Source organism: Pseudophryne corroboree, chromosome 7, assembly GCF_028390025.1.
Source record: "Pseudophryne corroboree isolate aPseCor3 chromosome 7, aPseCor3.hap2, whole genome shotgun sequence".
Classification (NCBI taxonomy): Eukaryota; Metazoa; Chordata; class Amphibia; order Anura; family Myobatrachidae; genus Pseudophryne; species Pseudophryne corroboree.
The window spans coordinates 186,850,412-186,868,940 of NC_086450.1; the positions used below are offsets into that span (position 1 = coordinate 186,850,412).

The 18,529-nt window shown below is 45.2% G+C and overlaps 1 protein-coding gene across 1 annotated transcript in view; it reads left to right on the plus strand.

Moving 5' to 3' along the window:
* NHEJ1 (non-homologous end joining factor 1) overlaps positions 1-18,529 on the plus strand; it is a 529,484-nt gene that overhangs the window by 33,527 nt on the left and 477,428 nt on the right. Inside the window, exons 4-5 of the mRNA XM_063933877.1 lie at positions 16,835-16,973; positions 17,457-17,515. Of these exons, the coding sequence (XP_063789947.1) occupies positions 16,835-16,973; positions 17,457-17,515 (198 nt within the window). The remainder of the gene's footprint in view (positions 1-16,834; positions 16,974-17,456; positions 17,516-18,529) is intronic.

Sequence of the window (18,529 nt, forward strand, 5' to 3'; positions counted from 1 at the left end):
ACTTGGACGATCTCCTGATAAGGGCAAGATCCAGAGAACAGCTGGAGGTCGGAGTAGCACTAACTCAAGTAGTGCTCCAACAGCACGGGTGGATTCTGAATTTTCCAAAATCCCAACTGATCCCGACGACACGTCTGCTGTTCCTAGGGATGATTCTGGACACTGTTCAGAAAAAGGTATTTCTTCCAGAGGAGAAAGCCAGGGAGTTATCCGAACTAGTCAGGAACCTCCTAAAACCAGGGACAGTGTCTGTGCATCAATGCACAAGAGTCCTGGGAAAAATGGTGGCTTCTTACGAAGCGATTCCATTCGGCAGATTCCATGCACGAATTTTTCAGTGGGATCTGCTAGACAAATGGTCCGGATCGCATCTGCAGATGCATCAGCGGATAAAATTGTCGACAAGGACAAGGGTCTCTCTGCTATGGTGGTTGCAGAGTGCTCATCTGTTGGAGGGCCGCAGATTCGGCATACAGAACTGGGTCCTAGTGACCACGGATGCCAGCCTGAGAGGCTGGGGAGCGGTCACACAAGGAAGAAACTTCCAGGGCGTGTGGTCAAGCCTGGAAACGTCTCTTCACATAAATATACTGGAACTAAGAGCAATCTACAATGCTCTAAGCCTGGCAAAACCTCTGCTTCAGGGTCAGCCGGTGTTGATCCAGTCGGACAACATCACGGCAGTCGCCCACGTAAACAGACAGGGCGGCACAAGAAGCAGGAGGGCAATGGCAGAAGCTGCAAGGATTCTTCGCTGGGCGGAAAATCATGTGATAGCACTGTCGGCAGTGTTCATTCCGGGAGTGGACAACTGGGAAGCAGACTTCCTCAGCAGACACGATCTACACCCGGGAGAGTGGGGACTTCATCCAGAAGTCTTCCACATGATTGTGGTCCATTGGGAAAGACCAATGGTGGACATGATGGCGTCCCGCCTCAACAAAAAACTGGACAGGTATTGCGCCAGGTCAAGAGATCCTCAGGCAATAGCTGTGGACGCTCTGGTAACACCATGGGTGTACCAGTCAGTGTATGTGTTCCCTCCTCTGCCTCTCATACCCAAGGTACTGAGAATTATACGGCAAAGGGGAGTAAGAACGATACTAGTGGCTCCGGACTGGCCAAGAAGGACTTGGTACCCGGAACTTCAGGAGATGCTCACGGAAGATCCGTGGCCTCTACCTCTAAGAAGGGATCTGCTTCAGCAGGGACCGTGTCTATTCCAAGACTTACCGCGGCTGCGTTTGACGGCATGGCGGTTGAACGCCGGATGCTAAAGGAAAAAGGCATTCCGGAAGAGGTCATCCCTACCCTAGTCAAAGCCAGGAAGGAGGTGACTGCACAACATTATCACCGCATTTGGAGAAAATATGTTGCATGGTGTGAGGCCAGGAAGGCCCCGACAGAGGAATTTCAACTGGGTCGATTCCTACATTTCCTGCAAACAGGATTATCTATGGGCCTCAGATTAGGGTCCATTAAGGTTCAAATTTCGGCCCTGTCGATTTTCTTCCAGAAAGAATTGGCTTCAGTTCCTGAAGTCCAGACTTTTGTAAAAGGAGTACTACATATACAGCCCCCGGTTGTGCCCCCAGTGGCACCGTGGGATCTCAATGTAGTTTTGGATTTTCTCAAATCCCATTGGTTTGAGCCACTCAAATCGGTAGATTTGAAATATCTTACATGGAAAGTAACCATGCTACTGGCTCTGGCTTCAGCCAGGAGAGTGTCAGAATTGGCGGCTTTGTCGTATAAAAGCCCATATCTGATTTTCCATTCGGACAGGGCAGAATTGAGGACGCGTCCTCATTTTCTGCCTAAGGTGGTATCAGCGTTTCACCTGAACCAGCCTATTGTGGTGCCTGCGGCTACTAGCGATTTGGAGGATTCCAAGTTGCTGGACGTTGTCAGAGCATTGAAAATATATATTTCAAGGACGGCTGGAGTCAGAAAATCTGACTCGCTGTTTATACTATATGCACCCAACAAGATGGGTGCTCCTGCTTCTAAGCAGACGATTGCTCGTTGGATTTGTAGCACAATTCAACTGGCACATTCTGTGGCAGGCCTGCCACAGCCTAAATCTGTCAATGCCCACTCCACAAGGAAGGTGGGCTCATCTTGGGCGGCTGCCCGAGGGGTCTCGGCATTACAACTCTGCCGAGCAGCTACGTGGTCAGGGGAGAACACGTTTGTAAAATTCTACAAATTTGATACCCTGGCTAAGGAGGACCTGGAGTTCTCTCATTCGGTGCTGCAGAGTCATCCGCACTCTCCCGCCCGTTTGGGAGCTTTGGTATAATCCCCATGGTCCTGACGGAGTCCCAGCATCCACTAGGACGTCAGAGAAAATAAGATTTTACTTACCGATAAATCTATTTCTCATAGTCCGTAGTGGATGCTGGGCGCCCATCCCAAGTGCGGATTGTCTGCAATACTTGTACATAGTTATTGTTACAAAAAATCGGGTTGTTTATTGTTGTGAGCCATCTTTTCAGAGGCTCCTATGTTATCATACTGTTAACTGGGTTCAGATCACAAGTTGTACGGTGTGATTGGTGTGGCTGGTATGAGTCTTACCCGGGATTCAAAATCCTTCCTTATTGTGTACGCTCGTCCGGGCACAGTATCCTAACTGAGGCTTGGAGGAGGGTCATAGGGGGAGGAGCCAGTACACACCACCTAGGGGTCAAACTTTTAAATTTTGTGCCCTGTCTCCTGCGGAGCCGCTATTCCCCATGGTCCTGACGGAGTCCCAGCATCCACTACGGACTATGAGAAATAGATTTATCGGTAAGTAAAATCTTATTTTTTCCAGCTAGGAGTCTTCCTTCTATTGGACTGTAGTGGTAAAACATCCTCCTCTTTTAATTTCGCCCCACCTACTGTAGTGAATGAGAGCAGTTGCCAGGATTAGGCACATTTCTAACATTAGCAATATAAGTGTCTCAGCAACTACTGGATGGTAATTTATAGTGAGTATTATAGGAATACAATCCACATAAATCTGTGTTAGATGGTATAGATAGAACTTACAGTATGTCACACGCCAGAGTCTGGGACCCCCTTACCGGATTCAGCACTGTCACTTTTTGCGCCCCTCTATGCCCCCCAGCTGGCTGCATGTGGCATCCACAAAGTGTTTAGGCATACATCTAGCCTATTCGTATCTGGCCTATTCTCTATGAAGAAAAGCAGACTCTGCTGTTTCAAATTATATGTGGCATGCCTATATTCTGTGCACAAGTGTGGCTGTATCTTCATATGAAATGCTACGCTACAGTGGTTTCCAGGAAAACACTATAACATAGCATTTCGTATGCAGATACAGTAGCACACAGAATATAGGCATGTTGCATGTTATCTTAATCAGCAGAGTCTGCTTGTGCATGTTATTTGCATTGTGATGTGAATAAGATGTATTTTTGGTGGAAAAAATGCACAAAAAGATGCCTGGGTTAGTAAACGAGCTCACGACTAGAAGGGCTGTTCAGCGTGACTGCAGCAATGATGTACGAGGACATATCGGTATATATCAATGCAGCCTGCTTTAGTCATACGCCAGCACCCAGTTCCAATGTTTCCTGTAGCTTGCTTCAGTTATGCTCCTGGGACTCTGTGTAATTGCAATCTGCTCCAAGATATTCTACTTATTGCTCAGTATCTGTTCAACTAGTCACTCTGCAGCATCAGTCCTTTGCTACTACTAGTGGCCTGCCCTGCATGAGGAATAGCATTATCAGGCCATCCAGCTTCATTCACTCTCCAGCACATACACCTGGCCCAAGGGCCACGACACGAATCAACAAACTCCTAGGGGTTAATTTACTAAGATGGGATGTTGCCCATAGCAACCAATCATATTCCAGGTATTATCTTCTAGAAGGTTCTTGTTAAATGAGTAGAATCTGATTGGTTGCTATGGGCAACATCCCATCTTAAGTAGAACTCCCATCTTAGTACATTTACCCTCTAGTGTGGTGACAACTTGTACTATATGCATTTATGAGTCATTTATATACCTTTTCTAAATTGCTACTATTACAGTATGAAGGTCTGTTCTTAGCAGCATTTAATAGTACATTAGAATGTTCACTTAAATAAACATCTAGTCTTGAGCAAAATAATGTGCCGTTAATGCATTCTTAATGGCAATAATTAGTCAAATTAAATTTACAATTAGGTTTTTTTTTTTTTTTTTTAAATCAAGTGTATTTTATTACATTTTCCAAGTAAATACAGATATAAAAGAACAAACACAAATCACAATAACATTAGCACAAACAACATATGCATTTCCAGTAAACAATTAAATACAAGTAGAGCAATATGTACAGGAGCATACAATAAGCACACAGTGTGGAGTCACCCCAAAATAGCAGAATAACATACCCTGCAGAAGTAAAGTCAGTATCAAATACTTGGAGTAAGATTAGGCAAAGCAAAGAGATGCTCAAAGAGAATAGAGAACAACTCCACATAGCAGAAATAATAAAAGAGGTAAGGAGATACATAGTGGCAGGTCCGCATCTAAGAGAGTCAATGGGCTGGCCGACCAGTCTAAATGTATACAAGACTAGCAGGTCGGGAGATCAAAAAAATAGCTCGAATTCTGCCAAAGCCCCCAAATCTTGTCATATTTCCCAGGACATTTACGTTTGGCATACATAAAACGTTCATGTGTTATTGTAGTATTAACCAGCGCAATCCAGGCCACCAGGGAAGGTGGGCCACCAGGGAAGGTGGGCCACCACCCATCCACGTGGGAGCTATGCAGACACGAGCCAAGGTAAAGAGGTTATTTATATATACTCGGAGGTGTGGCCAAAGAGAGTCCCTTAATTCCAACCCAAAAATACATATACGCGAATTCAAAAGGGGAATCTGAATACCTGTATTGTGAATACTTTTCACCACCTCCTCCCAAAATGTGGCCACCCGAGGGCAGAGCCACAGCAGATGCCAGAAACCAGCAGCCGGAGCGGAGCATTTAGGACAGGTATCTGATGCTGAACTCCGATTTGAAATAGTTTGTTAGGGGTCCAATAGACCCCGTGTAAGATATATAACTGAATTTGCTGAAATCTAGCACAAGCCGTAGCAACCCTCGGGAGCCAAGAATATACTCCCAATTCTCATCATCCAGGGGACCCAAATCCACCACCCACTTTGCGCGGAGCATCCCCAGCCCATCAGTTCCCGAGAGAGAGAGGAGAGAGCGGTATAAAACGGAGACAGTTTTATGACAGGGCATATTCCGAACCAGTTCATGAACAGAAGATTCAGAGAACTGCGGAGCAGGACCCCCCCACTGCGCACTTAGAGCATGACGTAATTGTAAGTAACGGAAAAAATAATTCTTAGGGATGGCATAAGTGGAGGCTAAATAATCAAAGGAATGAAGGACTCCATCCTGATAGAGTTGGCCAATTGCGGAAACCCCAAAGGAAATCCAGCCCATGCTACCCTCCAGTTTACGAGTTTCAGAAAAGTCTAAGTTGTTCCACAAGGGGGAGCATGGGTCAATAGAAGGGCGCTTGTACAATTTGTCAGCTGCGTTCCAAACTTTCAAAGCCTGACGTAGCAAAGGGGAAAGATATGTGTGTGAGACACGTGCCAAAAGGAATTGCAGTGGGGAAAACTGAAGCCTCGCCTTTTCCAGAAGAGCCACAGGGATGTTTCTATAATCCCCAGGTGTTACCCATTCACCCAGTTGGGCTAATTGTGTGGCCAAATAATATAAATATAAGTCCGGCAGGGGCAGGCCACCCTCACTCCGAGGTCTATACAGTGTTTTAACAGCAATGCAAGCCCGTTTAGAGTCCCACACAAAGGAAGCAATATGCCGTGAAATTACTCTAAAGTGAGAAAGTGGAATATATACCGGGGCATTCTGGAGAATATACAAAAAATTCGGTTGGATAATCATTTTTATGAGGTTTACATGACCCGTAACTGACAATGGAAGCTTCTGCCAAATTCAAGCCTTTGTTCGTAGATTATCAATCTGAGGAGTCAAGTTTAATGCAATGAAGTCAATAGGGGAATGGGACACTTGTATTCCAAGATATTTAAACTGAGTACACCACCTTAAAGGGAGATCATATGTCAGGGGTTGTGAAGTTGAAGGAAGTAATGGAAACACCACTGATTTGTCCCAGTTAATATACACACCTGAGTAGAAACCAAAGTCCTGTACCAGGGCAAGGAGAGCAGGTAAAGAACATGACATATCTGATAAGTATAAAATCATATCGTCAGCATATAGGCCAATTTTTTCTTCCTGACCAACAACCTTAAACCCCACAATATCAGTTGAGGCTCTAATAGCACAAGCTAGCGGCTCTATAGCAAGAGCAAAAAGTAGGGGGGACAGTGGGCAACCCTGTCTAGTCCCCCTTCCCAAAAGAAAGGAATCAGTGGTGAATCCGTTAACAGTAATTCTGGCTGCAGGGCAAGAGTATAGCAACCTGACCCATGCTAGAAAGTTGGGGCCTATCCCAAATCTAGACATTACCTCCCAGAGATACACCCATTCCACCGAGTCAATAGCACGCGCAGCGTCTAAGGACACCACAACCGCATCGTCCATCCCCTCACCAGCCATCTGTAAATAAGTGAACAGACGTCGCAAATTAAGAGCAGTACATCTACCTGGTATAAAGCCGGTCTGGTCCGAGTGAACTATGCACAGTGGGGGGGGAGGCAACTCCGCTCTAGCTAAATAAGCCAAAAACGTCCCCGACCGGTCACCCTGCATATAAAAATCATGGGCACGAAACAATAAATGCCGTTTGGAATTATCAAGGAGTAAGTCAGTCCATTGCTTATGGACTATTAACCATTCCACTCTAGCAGCAGGTGATCCACTTCTCAAGTATATCTGTTCAAGCTCCACACTCCTCCTCTCCAGCTCTCTCTCAGACTTTTTGTTCAAAACTTTCAATTGGGCTACCCTAGAGATCAATGAGCCACGCAAAAAAGCCTTAAAGGAATCCCATATCAACGGAGCCCCATTAGCAACTGGATTGTTAAGAAAGAATTCTTCCCAAAGCTCTAGTAATTCGGAGGCAGCACCCAACTGAGACAACCAAAAAGGGTTAAATTTCCAAAACGTCATATCCTTTGGGCCATCCAAATTTAGAGATAAAAGGATTGGAGAATGGTCCGAGATCCCCCGGGCCAAGTACTCAATGGTTGACACAGAAGGGAGCAGCCGACGAGAAAGAAAGGCCATATCCAAACAAGAAAATACACCATGGGAGCTGGAAAAGCAAGAGTAACTGCGTGTAGCAGGGAATCGCAGGCGCCAGACATCTACGAGACCCAGTTCCAGAATCAAACGCGCAAAAGCAGTATCACCTGTCTGGACACGTTGAGGGCCTGGCCTCCATCTATCCATAGACTCATTCATGACCGCATTAAAGTCTCCTACACATATAACAGGTGTAGAGGGAAAATCCTGAATAAACGCACATGCCTTAATGAGGATAGTAGAATTATAGGGAGGAGGAATATACACCGCCAACAATAAAAACGGAGCATTATGAATTGTATCTGCCAAAAAAATATAGCATCCTAACGGATCAATCTGGACCCTCTGACAAGCAAAACCCATATTCTTGTGAATGAGCACAGAGACACCTCTAGAGTCAGGATGAAAAGTAGAGTGGAAGGCCCAGCCCACCCAGGGTTTCTTAAGGCAGAGGACACGACTACCTATCAAATGGGTCTCCATTAAACAGACAAGACCTGGATTGTGGGCTTTAAATTGTTTCAGAACCAGAGAGCGCTTAACCCTATCGTTAAGGCCCCTGACATTCCATGAGATTACATTCACCATATGCCTGCCGGGAAAATACGTTTAGGCCAAACCAGCACCGCCTCAAGCAGACGCAGACCGCCAACCATGCACTCAGAACCTAAACACATGCACATATCAGAGTAGGAAATGCATTGACAAACAAATACAAAAACAAACATTGATAAGAAAAACAATAAAACCCATCCCTTTCCACCCCGCATACCAACCCAAACTCAGGTACACCTATACCCTAACAATAGAACCAAGGCTCTAAAAAAAAAAAAGCCAGAGTAGAACAAAATTAAAAAAACAAAAACAAGGGACAATCAATCCTGTAACCTATAGGACATGGTATCCCCAGCCTATAAACTCTATGTGACCAGTGGAAAAAAGACATAGACTATTATATTACAGTCTGTATAATAACACAGTATAAAGACCATGTGCACAAGTAAGAAACCGTTCCAGAACATATCATCGAAGTGTAGGAACACTAATAGTATGACATATCCTGGGATCTAGCACCCAATGAATATAAGTGACAAATAAGCATCAAACTTGTAAAACAGATACAAATGCAGGAGAACTCCCTCAGGGGGGAGCAGCTTGGAGTGCCGGTTGCTGATCAATCGAAGCCGAGGCAGCCTGGGGAGTATCGAAGAAATGCGTACGGTTTCCAGCGATCACTCGCAGCCGAGCAGGGAACAACATTGAGTATTGCAGCTGGAGATCCCGCAGTCGATGCTTCACCTGAGTAAACTGCGATCTGGATTTTTGTACCTCTGCTGAAAAAACCTGGAACACTGCCACTCTCTGACCGCCATGCTCCAAGGGGCCCCTCAATCGAGCCAGACGAAGAATTGCATCCCTATCTTTATAATGTAAAAGTTTGGCAATAAAAGTCCTGGGTTGCGCACCCGGAGGAAGAGGACGGGTAGGAACTCTATGGGCTCTCTCAACAGCAAATTGCGGAGTAAAGGAGTCTTTACCAAATGTCGTTAGCAGCCAGGTCTCAAGGAAGCGTTCAGGGTCCGAGCCCTCTGCCTTCTCAGGAAGCCCTACAAAACGGACATTGTTTCTACGTAATCGCCCTTCAATATCAGTCAATTTAAGTTTGCACGCTGACATTTGGGATTCCAGTGAGGTTAAACGGTTAGGAAGAGGTGTATAGGAATCCTCTAAGGTGGAAATGCGGTTCTCCGTCTCCCCAATCCTGTCCCGGAGCTTCTGCATATCCTGTCGGATAAAAGATATGTCGACATGCACTTCGGCAACTTTGTCAGCAAGGCATTTCTCAGAGTCAGTAATGGCTTGTAGGAGCTGCGACATGGTGACCTCCGAGGACCCAGCCATATTAGGCGAAGGAGGAGAGGAATCCGTGTGCAGGGGGGATGAAGATGCATAAGAAACCGGAGCACGGTCCTCACAGGCAAATTTTGCCAGGCGTGCCGCAGCAGAAGTGCGATTTCTACGCACCATCAGGTGTAGAGAAAGGTGATATAGTAGGTTAATGGTAAAAGTGAAATCAGCTCCGACGGGCCCACAGTGGGCAACAGCAGGTCCAACGTAATCAGCAGTAGAAGCCGGCAGAATGCACTGAGCAATAGGATTCAGGGAAATGTCCAGAGCACCAGCCACCCCAAGGGATAAAAGGGGGGGGAGTTCAGGAGAGCGCGTTCAATCAGAAATGTAGAGCCCGATCACAGGTATATTAAACCGGGTATTATCCTATCACAGAGGTCAAGCAACAGTAGCAATGCCAGGATTCACCCAGGTTCCGGTGGGTAATGTCCACAGATATCTCACTCAGTCACAGGAGCCCATCAAACATAAGAGAGAGTTCCCTGTGGCACTTGTAGTAGGAGAGAGCACAGAAAGTTGCCGGCCCCAGAGTTATACACAGGGACAGCCAGTCACAGTGGCAAGCAGTGACCCTGCAGCCCAACAGCTGCTTATGCGGTGACATGGTCCGGAGCCAGCCTCCATAAACTGGGGGAGAGCTTCCTGCAGCTAGCCCAGCAGCAGCGGTGATCAGGAGCGCGCAGCCGAGCACACAGATCTACGGCCGTCAGCTCCGTGATTCGGCAGCAGCGCTGACCGCAGCGGGACCCGGCGTCTGCCTTCTCTAAACCCAGAGAGGCAAGTGGGAGGAACAGTAGCCGCACAGAGGCGGGAGCGGAGGTGGGAGGGGTCAGCCAGGGAGAGCCGAGAGGTCACTGGAGCTCACAGCCCGAGGAGTCAAGATGGCGCCGGGTATCCACAGGCCGCCCAGGGGTCCCAAGACCGGGATGAATCACTGAGGGAGGAGGCAACTCAGAGACCCCGCAGTGAGTCCAGGGAGTGCAGCAGGGCTTTAGGCACAGGGTCAGGCAGTAAGAGACGGGTCACACTGGACAGCAGGATATCAGGCAGGATCAAATAGGCTGAGGAGGTGCAGACCTACGTCCTACTCCATGCCACGCCCCATTTACAATTAGTTTGTATTTTTAATTCTCCATTGCCTAATATTTTATTTACATTATGGCTGGCAGTCTCAGCTGTGAGCAGTCACTAATCCAGGCTGAAATGGACTGCTTAGTGAATAATTGCTTCCTCATTCATTGGCCAGGGATTACATTTAAACTATGGGAAGGGAAAGTTGCGCTTCCCAAAGGATGAACATTAGCTGTGTAGACACTGACGATACGTCAGCGGTCCTGAGGTCACACCGACAGAGTGGCCGATTCAGGTAAGTATACACACTTAATGATCGGCCGCTCGATACGTCATCCTGATGTCACAGCTGGGCGGGCATTTTATGTTGCCCGCCCAGCTGTGTCGGCGGTACTTACAGCAAGTGTTTGGGTAGTCTGCGGACGGCCTGTACAGTGTACACACAGCCAGATATGCCAGTGTATCTTCAGATATATCGGCCATCTGCTGTGCTGCAGAGCTGACGCAATATGTCTGTGAAATATGTCATTCACAGACATGTCGTTTGTACCCACCTGCTGACCCGCGTGCAATATATTGGCAATTCAATCAAATAGTCGATACATATTGCTCAGTGTGTAACCAGCTTAAGACAAAAGTCGATTGCTAAACATAAACATTAAAATAAAATATGAAGATTAACTTGTTTATTTATTTAGTTATTTTTTCTGTTTATGGAGTTTCTACTTTATACTACTAACCCAGTGGTTCCCAAACTGTGTGCCTAGGCACCCTGGGGTGCCTCAGGACACTAGCAAGGGTGCCTTGGATGGGTGGTCCAGGATCAATTCAAACAATTTTTGGTCAAAGTAATAGACAAAACCAGTGCTTGTGGCTGCCAATTATAAAATATGAGGACAAACAGAAGCAACACACTAAGATGACACATAAACATAATTTACTTATTGTTTTCTAAAATTCTCAAAGAAACTTTTGGCCTAGGGGTGCCATGAAAAATTTCTGTTACTCTAGGGCGCCATGATTAAAAATAGTTTAGGAACCACTGTACTAGTAACCTATGAAATAGGGGACAACTGGTAAGTGCTTTATATCAGAAGCTATATCTCATGGGAACACTAGAGGTCACTATATCTCTAGTAACTTGATGCCAGCCTGCTCTGCTCAATCTATTAATACTTGTGGCTGGGAATGGAGACTGCTCAATGTTTTATGTGTTTGGCTTCTGGATCTTTGTAAACATGAAAATGAATACACTAAAAATTGCTATAAGATTAGCTAAGCAGCTTTTGGGATATACCTTATAACCCCATTTTTTTCAACTCTGGATTAATACTATAAAGCTATACATGCATGTAACTGTTACCAAATATTATATAATATTTCATCACCTTTTCTCCGTGCTGAAAGTGATTTACTAATAGTGTAATGCAGAGACTGTGGCTGTCTGGGGCCCTCTATCTTTTTGTGTAACATCAAGTTGCACAAAAGATGGAGAGCTATTGGTTGTCTTTAGCTGATTTCTGATCTCTGAACAACTAGACACCCACATGTTGCTTAGGGCGGGATGTACTAACCTCTCCTGCAGCGTTAATAGGCTTTCTCCGTGGCCACCTGTCTTCTCCCCGTCCCGGCGCTGCTATTCGCTTCTCCCCCTCACCGCCGTAGCCACCTGTCTTCTCCCCGTCCCTGCGCTGCTATTCACTTCTCCCCCTCACCACCAGAAGCGAATAGCAGCGCTGGGACGGGGAGGGGACAGGTGGCCGCGGAGAAAGCCAGTTAACGCTGCAGGAGAGGTTAATGCATACCTCCCAACATGTCCCTCTCCAGGAGGGACACAATGCTCTGCTTCTGGACTTTTTTCTTAATTATCACTTGCTTCAAATATACCCAATAGGTTATAGCAATAACTTTGTTCATAAACCCATTAGAATTTTGGATCAAATACCGATTGGGGGAAAACAAAACACAAAAAGGAAGAAAAAAAAACAAAAACAAAAAAACACTGCTTTCTCTCCCTCTCTCATCATCATATGTAGCTCAAACTCATAGTAATCTGTCATTGATGACCAAATGTATACATATTGCTCCAGCTTCATTCTTTCACTCCGCCCACCACGTTCTGCAGTTCCTATCACACCATCACAGGCTTCTATTCTCCAATCCCTTGGCATTTTAAAAAGAAAACACAGGCGCATTCGTGGGAAGCGAGCAGGCAGGAAACTTATTTCCCCCGGTAACCATCTACGTCCTTTGCCCACCTGCTCACCCCCATACACAAAGAACAATCAAATAGAAGTAATACCCAAAAGACGGCCCTATGTTTGGAAGGACAGAACTGTCAACTCTCGCTTTGTGACCCCCATACCCAGAGCTCCTGCACTTAACATAAAGAAAACTGAAGGCCCTCTGGTATGCCCAATCAGGTCAGTCCTTTGTAATGCCAGACCTATAAGAAACAAGACTGCAACAATTGCTGACCTTATTGAATCTGCAGATCTAGCCTGTATTACAGAGACCTGGCTAGACGAAAATGCAGCACCTATATTGGAGGCTGCGGTACCAACAAACTACTCTGTCATCCACAACCCAAGACTGGACCGCAGGGGTGGCGGGGTGGCTATCTGCTTCAAAAAAGAACTTAAACTTAGGGTCCACCCTATTGAAATTACTCGCTCATTTGAGTGCATTGCTGCCCAGAGTTCGACAGGATTAGGTTTCAGAGTACTTCTCATCTACCGGCCACCTGGAGATGGAAAGATATTTCTACAAGAAATTGCAGACACTGTTGCTGGCCTGGTTCTGGAACATCAAAGATGGCTCATCCTCGGGGATTTCAATGCATGGGTGGATGATGAGCTCTCACGCCTTGGCCAAGACCTCCTGTGCACAATGAATGGTCTGGGCTTCACACAGATAATTCCCTCTGCCACACATAAAAGTGGTCACACTCTTGATCTTGTCTTTCAGATTGGATTAGAAGTCACTGACCTAAAAATAAACCCAGTCATCTGGTCAGACCACTACTCCCTCTGGTTCTCAGTTGCAACCCCTCAAATAAGATCTCTGCCCGTGGAGTTGACCAGGTACCGTCCAAGGAGGGGTATTACTCCCCAGGCTCTTGCAGCAAATATGGATCTCTCTGCTATACTGGGTGCCTGTGAAGATCCCTGTTCCCTAGTCCGTTATTATAATAGGGATGTTAAGGCTGCAATTGATATTATCGCCCCTGTGCGTATAAGACCTCGTAAACCACATCGTCAAGCTCCATGGTACGACAACAGTGTTAGTGAGCTCAAGAAAAGGGGGCGTAGACTGGAAAGACGATGGAGGAAGACTAACCTAGTGGATGACAAAATAAAACTAATAAAGCATAACGAAGAATATCAATCGACAATCACTCGCAAGAAATCACAGTTCCTGTCAAATGAGATCACAGCAGCAAACAATAGGCCAGCTCAACTTTTCCGCACAGTGGAGATGCTTTGCAAGCCAGCATGCCTGCAGACTGATGAGACCCTTTCCCAAGCAAGATGCAACGAGTTTGCAAACTTCTTTGCAGATAAAATATCCACCATCCGGGCTGGAATATCCACAGTGCCATCAAAGGAGAGCCAAACTACAAAGCCTGCCAATATAAGCTACCTGCCTTCATGGACCAGCTTTGACCCAGTGGATGTAAAGGACACTGCTGAAATTGCTCGGATTTTGCGTCCCACCACCTGTGGCCTGGACCCAGCCTCAACCAAGCTTCTAATAGGTTGTACGGATATAATCGGTCCTGTCTTTGCAAAAATTGTTCAATGCTCTTTGCAGACAGGCATTTTTCCTGGACCCCTAAAGGAAGCAATTGTTAGACCACTTCTTAAAAAACCTAATTTAGATCCCGACTGCATGTCCAACTACAGACCGGTATCAAACCTTCCTTTCCTAGGAAAGGTTATTGAGAAAGTGGTTGCAAATCAACTGGAAACTCGCCTGACAACCCATGATATTTATGATCCATTTCAATCAGGATTCAGGAGAAGACATAGCACTGAAACAGCCCTGGTGTGTGTGTTAAATGATCTTCTGATGGCAAAAGACAGAGGTGACTGTTCAATATTAATCCTTCTGGATCTCTCGGCAGCATTTGATACCGTGGACCACGGGCTTCTGATTGAGCGACTGATACACTTCTGTGGTCTGGATGGCACAGTCCTAAACTGGTTCAAATCATTTCTCACAGGCAGGTCACAGAGAGTATCATCTGGATTATACTCATCACCACCAGTGCCATTGCCATGTGGTGTCCCACAAGGTTCTATACTATGCCCCATGCTTTTTGCAGTATACATGCTCCCATTGGGCGAAATAATCAGGCGCCATGGCCTGGTCTACCACTGCTATGCAGATGATACACAACTGTACTTGTCCTTTGCTCCGGGCACTGATAACCCAGTAGCAACCCTGAATGGCTGTCTAGCTGAACTACAGGAGTGGATGAGCGCCAGTTGGCTGCGACTGAACCCGGATAAAACAGAGGTCCTTATAATACGACCGCAACATCAAAGGACAAGACTGCAGCATAGCCAACCAACTGGACTTACACTCGGGGATTCAGAATTACAGACCAGTGATCATGTGCGGAATCTTGGCGTTGTCCTGGATGATGGCTTGACACTTAAACATCAGATATCAGCCACAATCAAATCCTCATTCTTTCACCTGAGGAACATAGCCAGAATCAAGCACCTAATTCCCTCAGATGATATGCCAAAAGTCATACATGCATTTGTATCATCTCGATTAGACTACTGTAACGCCCTCTACCTTGGTCTACCAGCAAAAGAATTGCAACGCTTACAGCTGGTGCAAAACACAGCTGCCAGGCTGTTAACCAACCAGCCCCGTTCCAGCCACATAACACCCATCCTCTACTCCCTTCACTGGCTGCCTGTAAGATGGCGAATCCTCTTCAAGATTGTCTTACTGAGTTTCAAAGCATTACATGACCAAGGCCCAAGGTACCTGAAACAGCTTCTGATCCCATACTGCCCCACTCGATTACTGCGATCTGTAGATGAAGGACTTTTAGCAGTACCTAGAATCTACCGTAATTCATCTGGGGGTCGAGCTTTTAGTCATGCGGCTCCGACTCTATGGAACTCACTTCCCAGCACAGTGCGAGAGGCCCCAACTATAGAATCCTTCAAAAGTAGACTCAAGACTTTCCTGTTTACTCAAGCATTTCCATAGTGTCTCTTTTAGTATCTTCATGCTTCTGTATTTTATGAAAAATGTACTTCATTATTTTTCTGTACTATATTATGCTGTGTATCTGTTAAGCGCCTTGAGTCCTATTGGAGAAAGAGCGCTATATAAATAAAATTATTATTATTATTATTATTATTATTAATTTATGATTGTCTACACCTGTGTTGAACAGGTTAATGGGTAAGAAAGGTGTTTCAGCACAGGTGATGGCAATCATAAATGAAGAGGGAAGTCCAGGAGCAGAGCATTCTGTCCCTCCTGGAGAGGGTCATGTTGGGAGGTATGTTAATGGGTAAATACATTAGCTAAATATATCACCTCATCTTTTTTCTACTCTGCTCTTCTCCACCTCTAAAGTGGTTGTTATTATTATTATTATTATACTTTATTCATTTGGCGCCACAAGGGATCCACAGCACCCAGTTACAGAGTACGTAAACAAATAAGCAAAACAAGAAAAAAGTGACTTACAGTTCAAGCCTATATAGGACAAGTACAGGGTATGTAAACATCAGCAGACAACACTGAAATAAGTATTAAGCTGGGTGCACACTAGATAACATGCAAACGATGCAATGTCGTTAACGATTTCCCTTGAACTCCTGGACAAACAATATAGGGCCTTATTCAGGTTTGTTAGCAAACCAAAAAAGTTAGCAATTAGGCAAAACCATGCTGCATTGCAGGTGGGGTAGATGTAACATGTGCAGAGAGATTTAGATTTAGGTGGGGTGTGTTCAAACTGAAATATAAATTGCAGTGTAGGAATTAAGCAGCCAGTGTTTACCCTGCCCAGAAACAATATAACCCACCCAAATCTAACTCTCTGCACATGTTACATCTGCCCCACCTGCAGTGCAACATGGTTTTGCCCAATTACTAACGTTTTTGGTTTGCTAACAACTCTGAATAACTTATATAGTGTGTACACACTGTGCAGTCTTGTAAACGACCTAAAGATATATCGTCAGTGACCACATCCAGGGGTATGCTGCTGTTGAGGATATCCTCAGATTGAGATGCATGTAGGGACAACCAGAAGACGTCACTGATGACCACGAGGGTGTGCAAATAGAGTGTACACACTTGACGATTTGTACAATTTGTTGTTCCGTTAGAAACGGTCAAATCGTTCAAAATATTGTCTAGTGTGTACCCAGCTTTAGGGTGGCAGAAAAAGTGGATTTGGTGCCGTTGAAGGGAGTATGGAGTAGAGGATGGTTTAAGTAAGAGAAGTATAGGCACTCTTGAGGGACGATGGCCCTGTTCATCAGAGCTTACATGATGTTTTCATTGTGTGTATAAAGGAACATATTCTCAATCTCTCCTGTGTTTGATTGGCAGGCATGCCGCCACCTCCTACGACCTCTGCTTTCCATGACTAAGGCTCTGGAGCATCAGTGTCAGCAGCTGGGTGCTCTATTGGGGAGAAAGGACGCAGAAATTCAGGATTACCAGGACAGTGGAGCAGTGCTGACTCGGAGTAAGTAACTCTTCACTTAGAGGACTTACACAAAATTTCATTTTCATATTTGAAGTAAAATACATTAATCCTGACATTTTAGAATTGAAAATAATAAGTGTATTTCCCTCCCACACCATTACAGGAAGATTATGCCACTTTTCACATTTCCATCTTGTTAAGCTGTTGTGAAATCACTGCAAATATCCCTGTGTATGAATTCACCAATCCACACAGTGCGTTTCTACTGTGGGCTAACCTGAAACTTAAATGTTGTAGGGTCAGAGGGGTGGAAGACAGAGAAGCACCAAGCTCCTACAATGGCAGCATGCTATAGAAGGGTAAAAAGATATTTAGTTACATATAAACTTTTATTTACGCGTAGGCTATAGACTTCCATTCAGTAATACACATCCTTTTTATATTTATATATCACTGTTATATTGTGGCTTTACTTGCTCTTTTTCTTGTATATCTGTAAATGTGATGCTGATTGTTCTGCAGGTCGCTTGAGAACAGACCCTTATGATGAAGAGTCATTCCAGCAAACGTTTTTGGCCGAGGTAAGCAAGATTCACATTAAACCGTACAGTATGGTGGTGATGATAAAGCATGACAAGCCAGATCCGGCAGAGACTTCGGATATTAATACTTCTTCCCTAACGAATAATAATAATGGCCCATTCTACATACGTATTAAGGTAGAAATTGTCGATAATTATGCTTAGTAAATTTACACTACATCTAAAAGAGCTACTGGTAAAGTCTGCAGATATCTATAAAGACAGCAATTCTATGTAGAGCAGATTTCCTGTCAGTTGAGGACAGGGGCAGATCCAGAAAAAAATGAGGGAGGGAATATAACGATAGCGAAAGGGGATGGGAGGAATAGCAGTGTTAGGCATCTGCCCTGTGTGCCGGAAACAAGCCAGCCAGCCGCTCTATCCATTGAATGGATGCAGCTTGTATGCGCACAGCATTTATTCACCACTTGCTCTTATAAGAATAGCAGCGGATGAGTTGGAGTCTCTTGAACCCATCCCCTCCCCAACCTTACTGTGGGAGACTGCAGCCTGTAAGTGGGATGGCGAGGCAGTGCCCAAAGAGCGGAACTGTGTTGTTAAAATCGGGACCGGTGAGAGATATGTGTGAGTATTCGCCAGCATCAGGAGGAGTGGTGGCTCATGGTGTTGCTGGGTGAAAGAAACATTCTAGACTGTCCCACCAATCGTCTCCTGACATTAAAATATAAAACACTGTAATGATCATACAACAACAAAAAGTATATTCAGCAAACAATGACAAAACAAGTTATGTCCTGCCTGCACTTACAGCCTTGACAACGTGCTGTTGTTCTAAGCTCCATTGATGCTTTTCTAAATTTTGCAAAATTTTTAACTTTTATGAAAAAGACCTAAATAATAAATATTTGAATTCAAAGAGTGTCACATAAATTAGATCCCTCCCTCTGAATCTTCAACAGCCAGCCAAACAAAAAGGATTAGATTGCATGGATCTCTCTTATTGCCTCCCTGAATGTCTCTCACTGCCTACTTTACAGCACTCGCTGACCAACT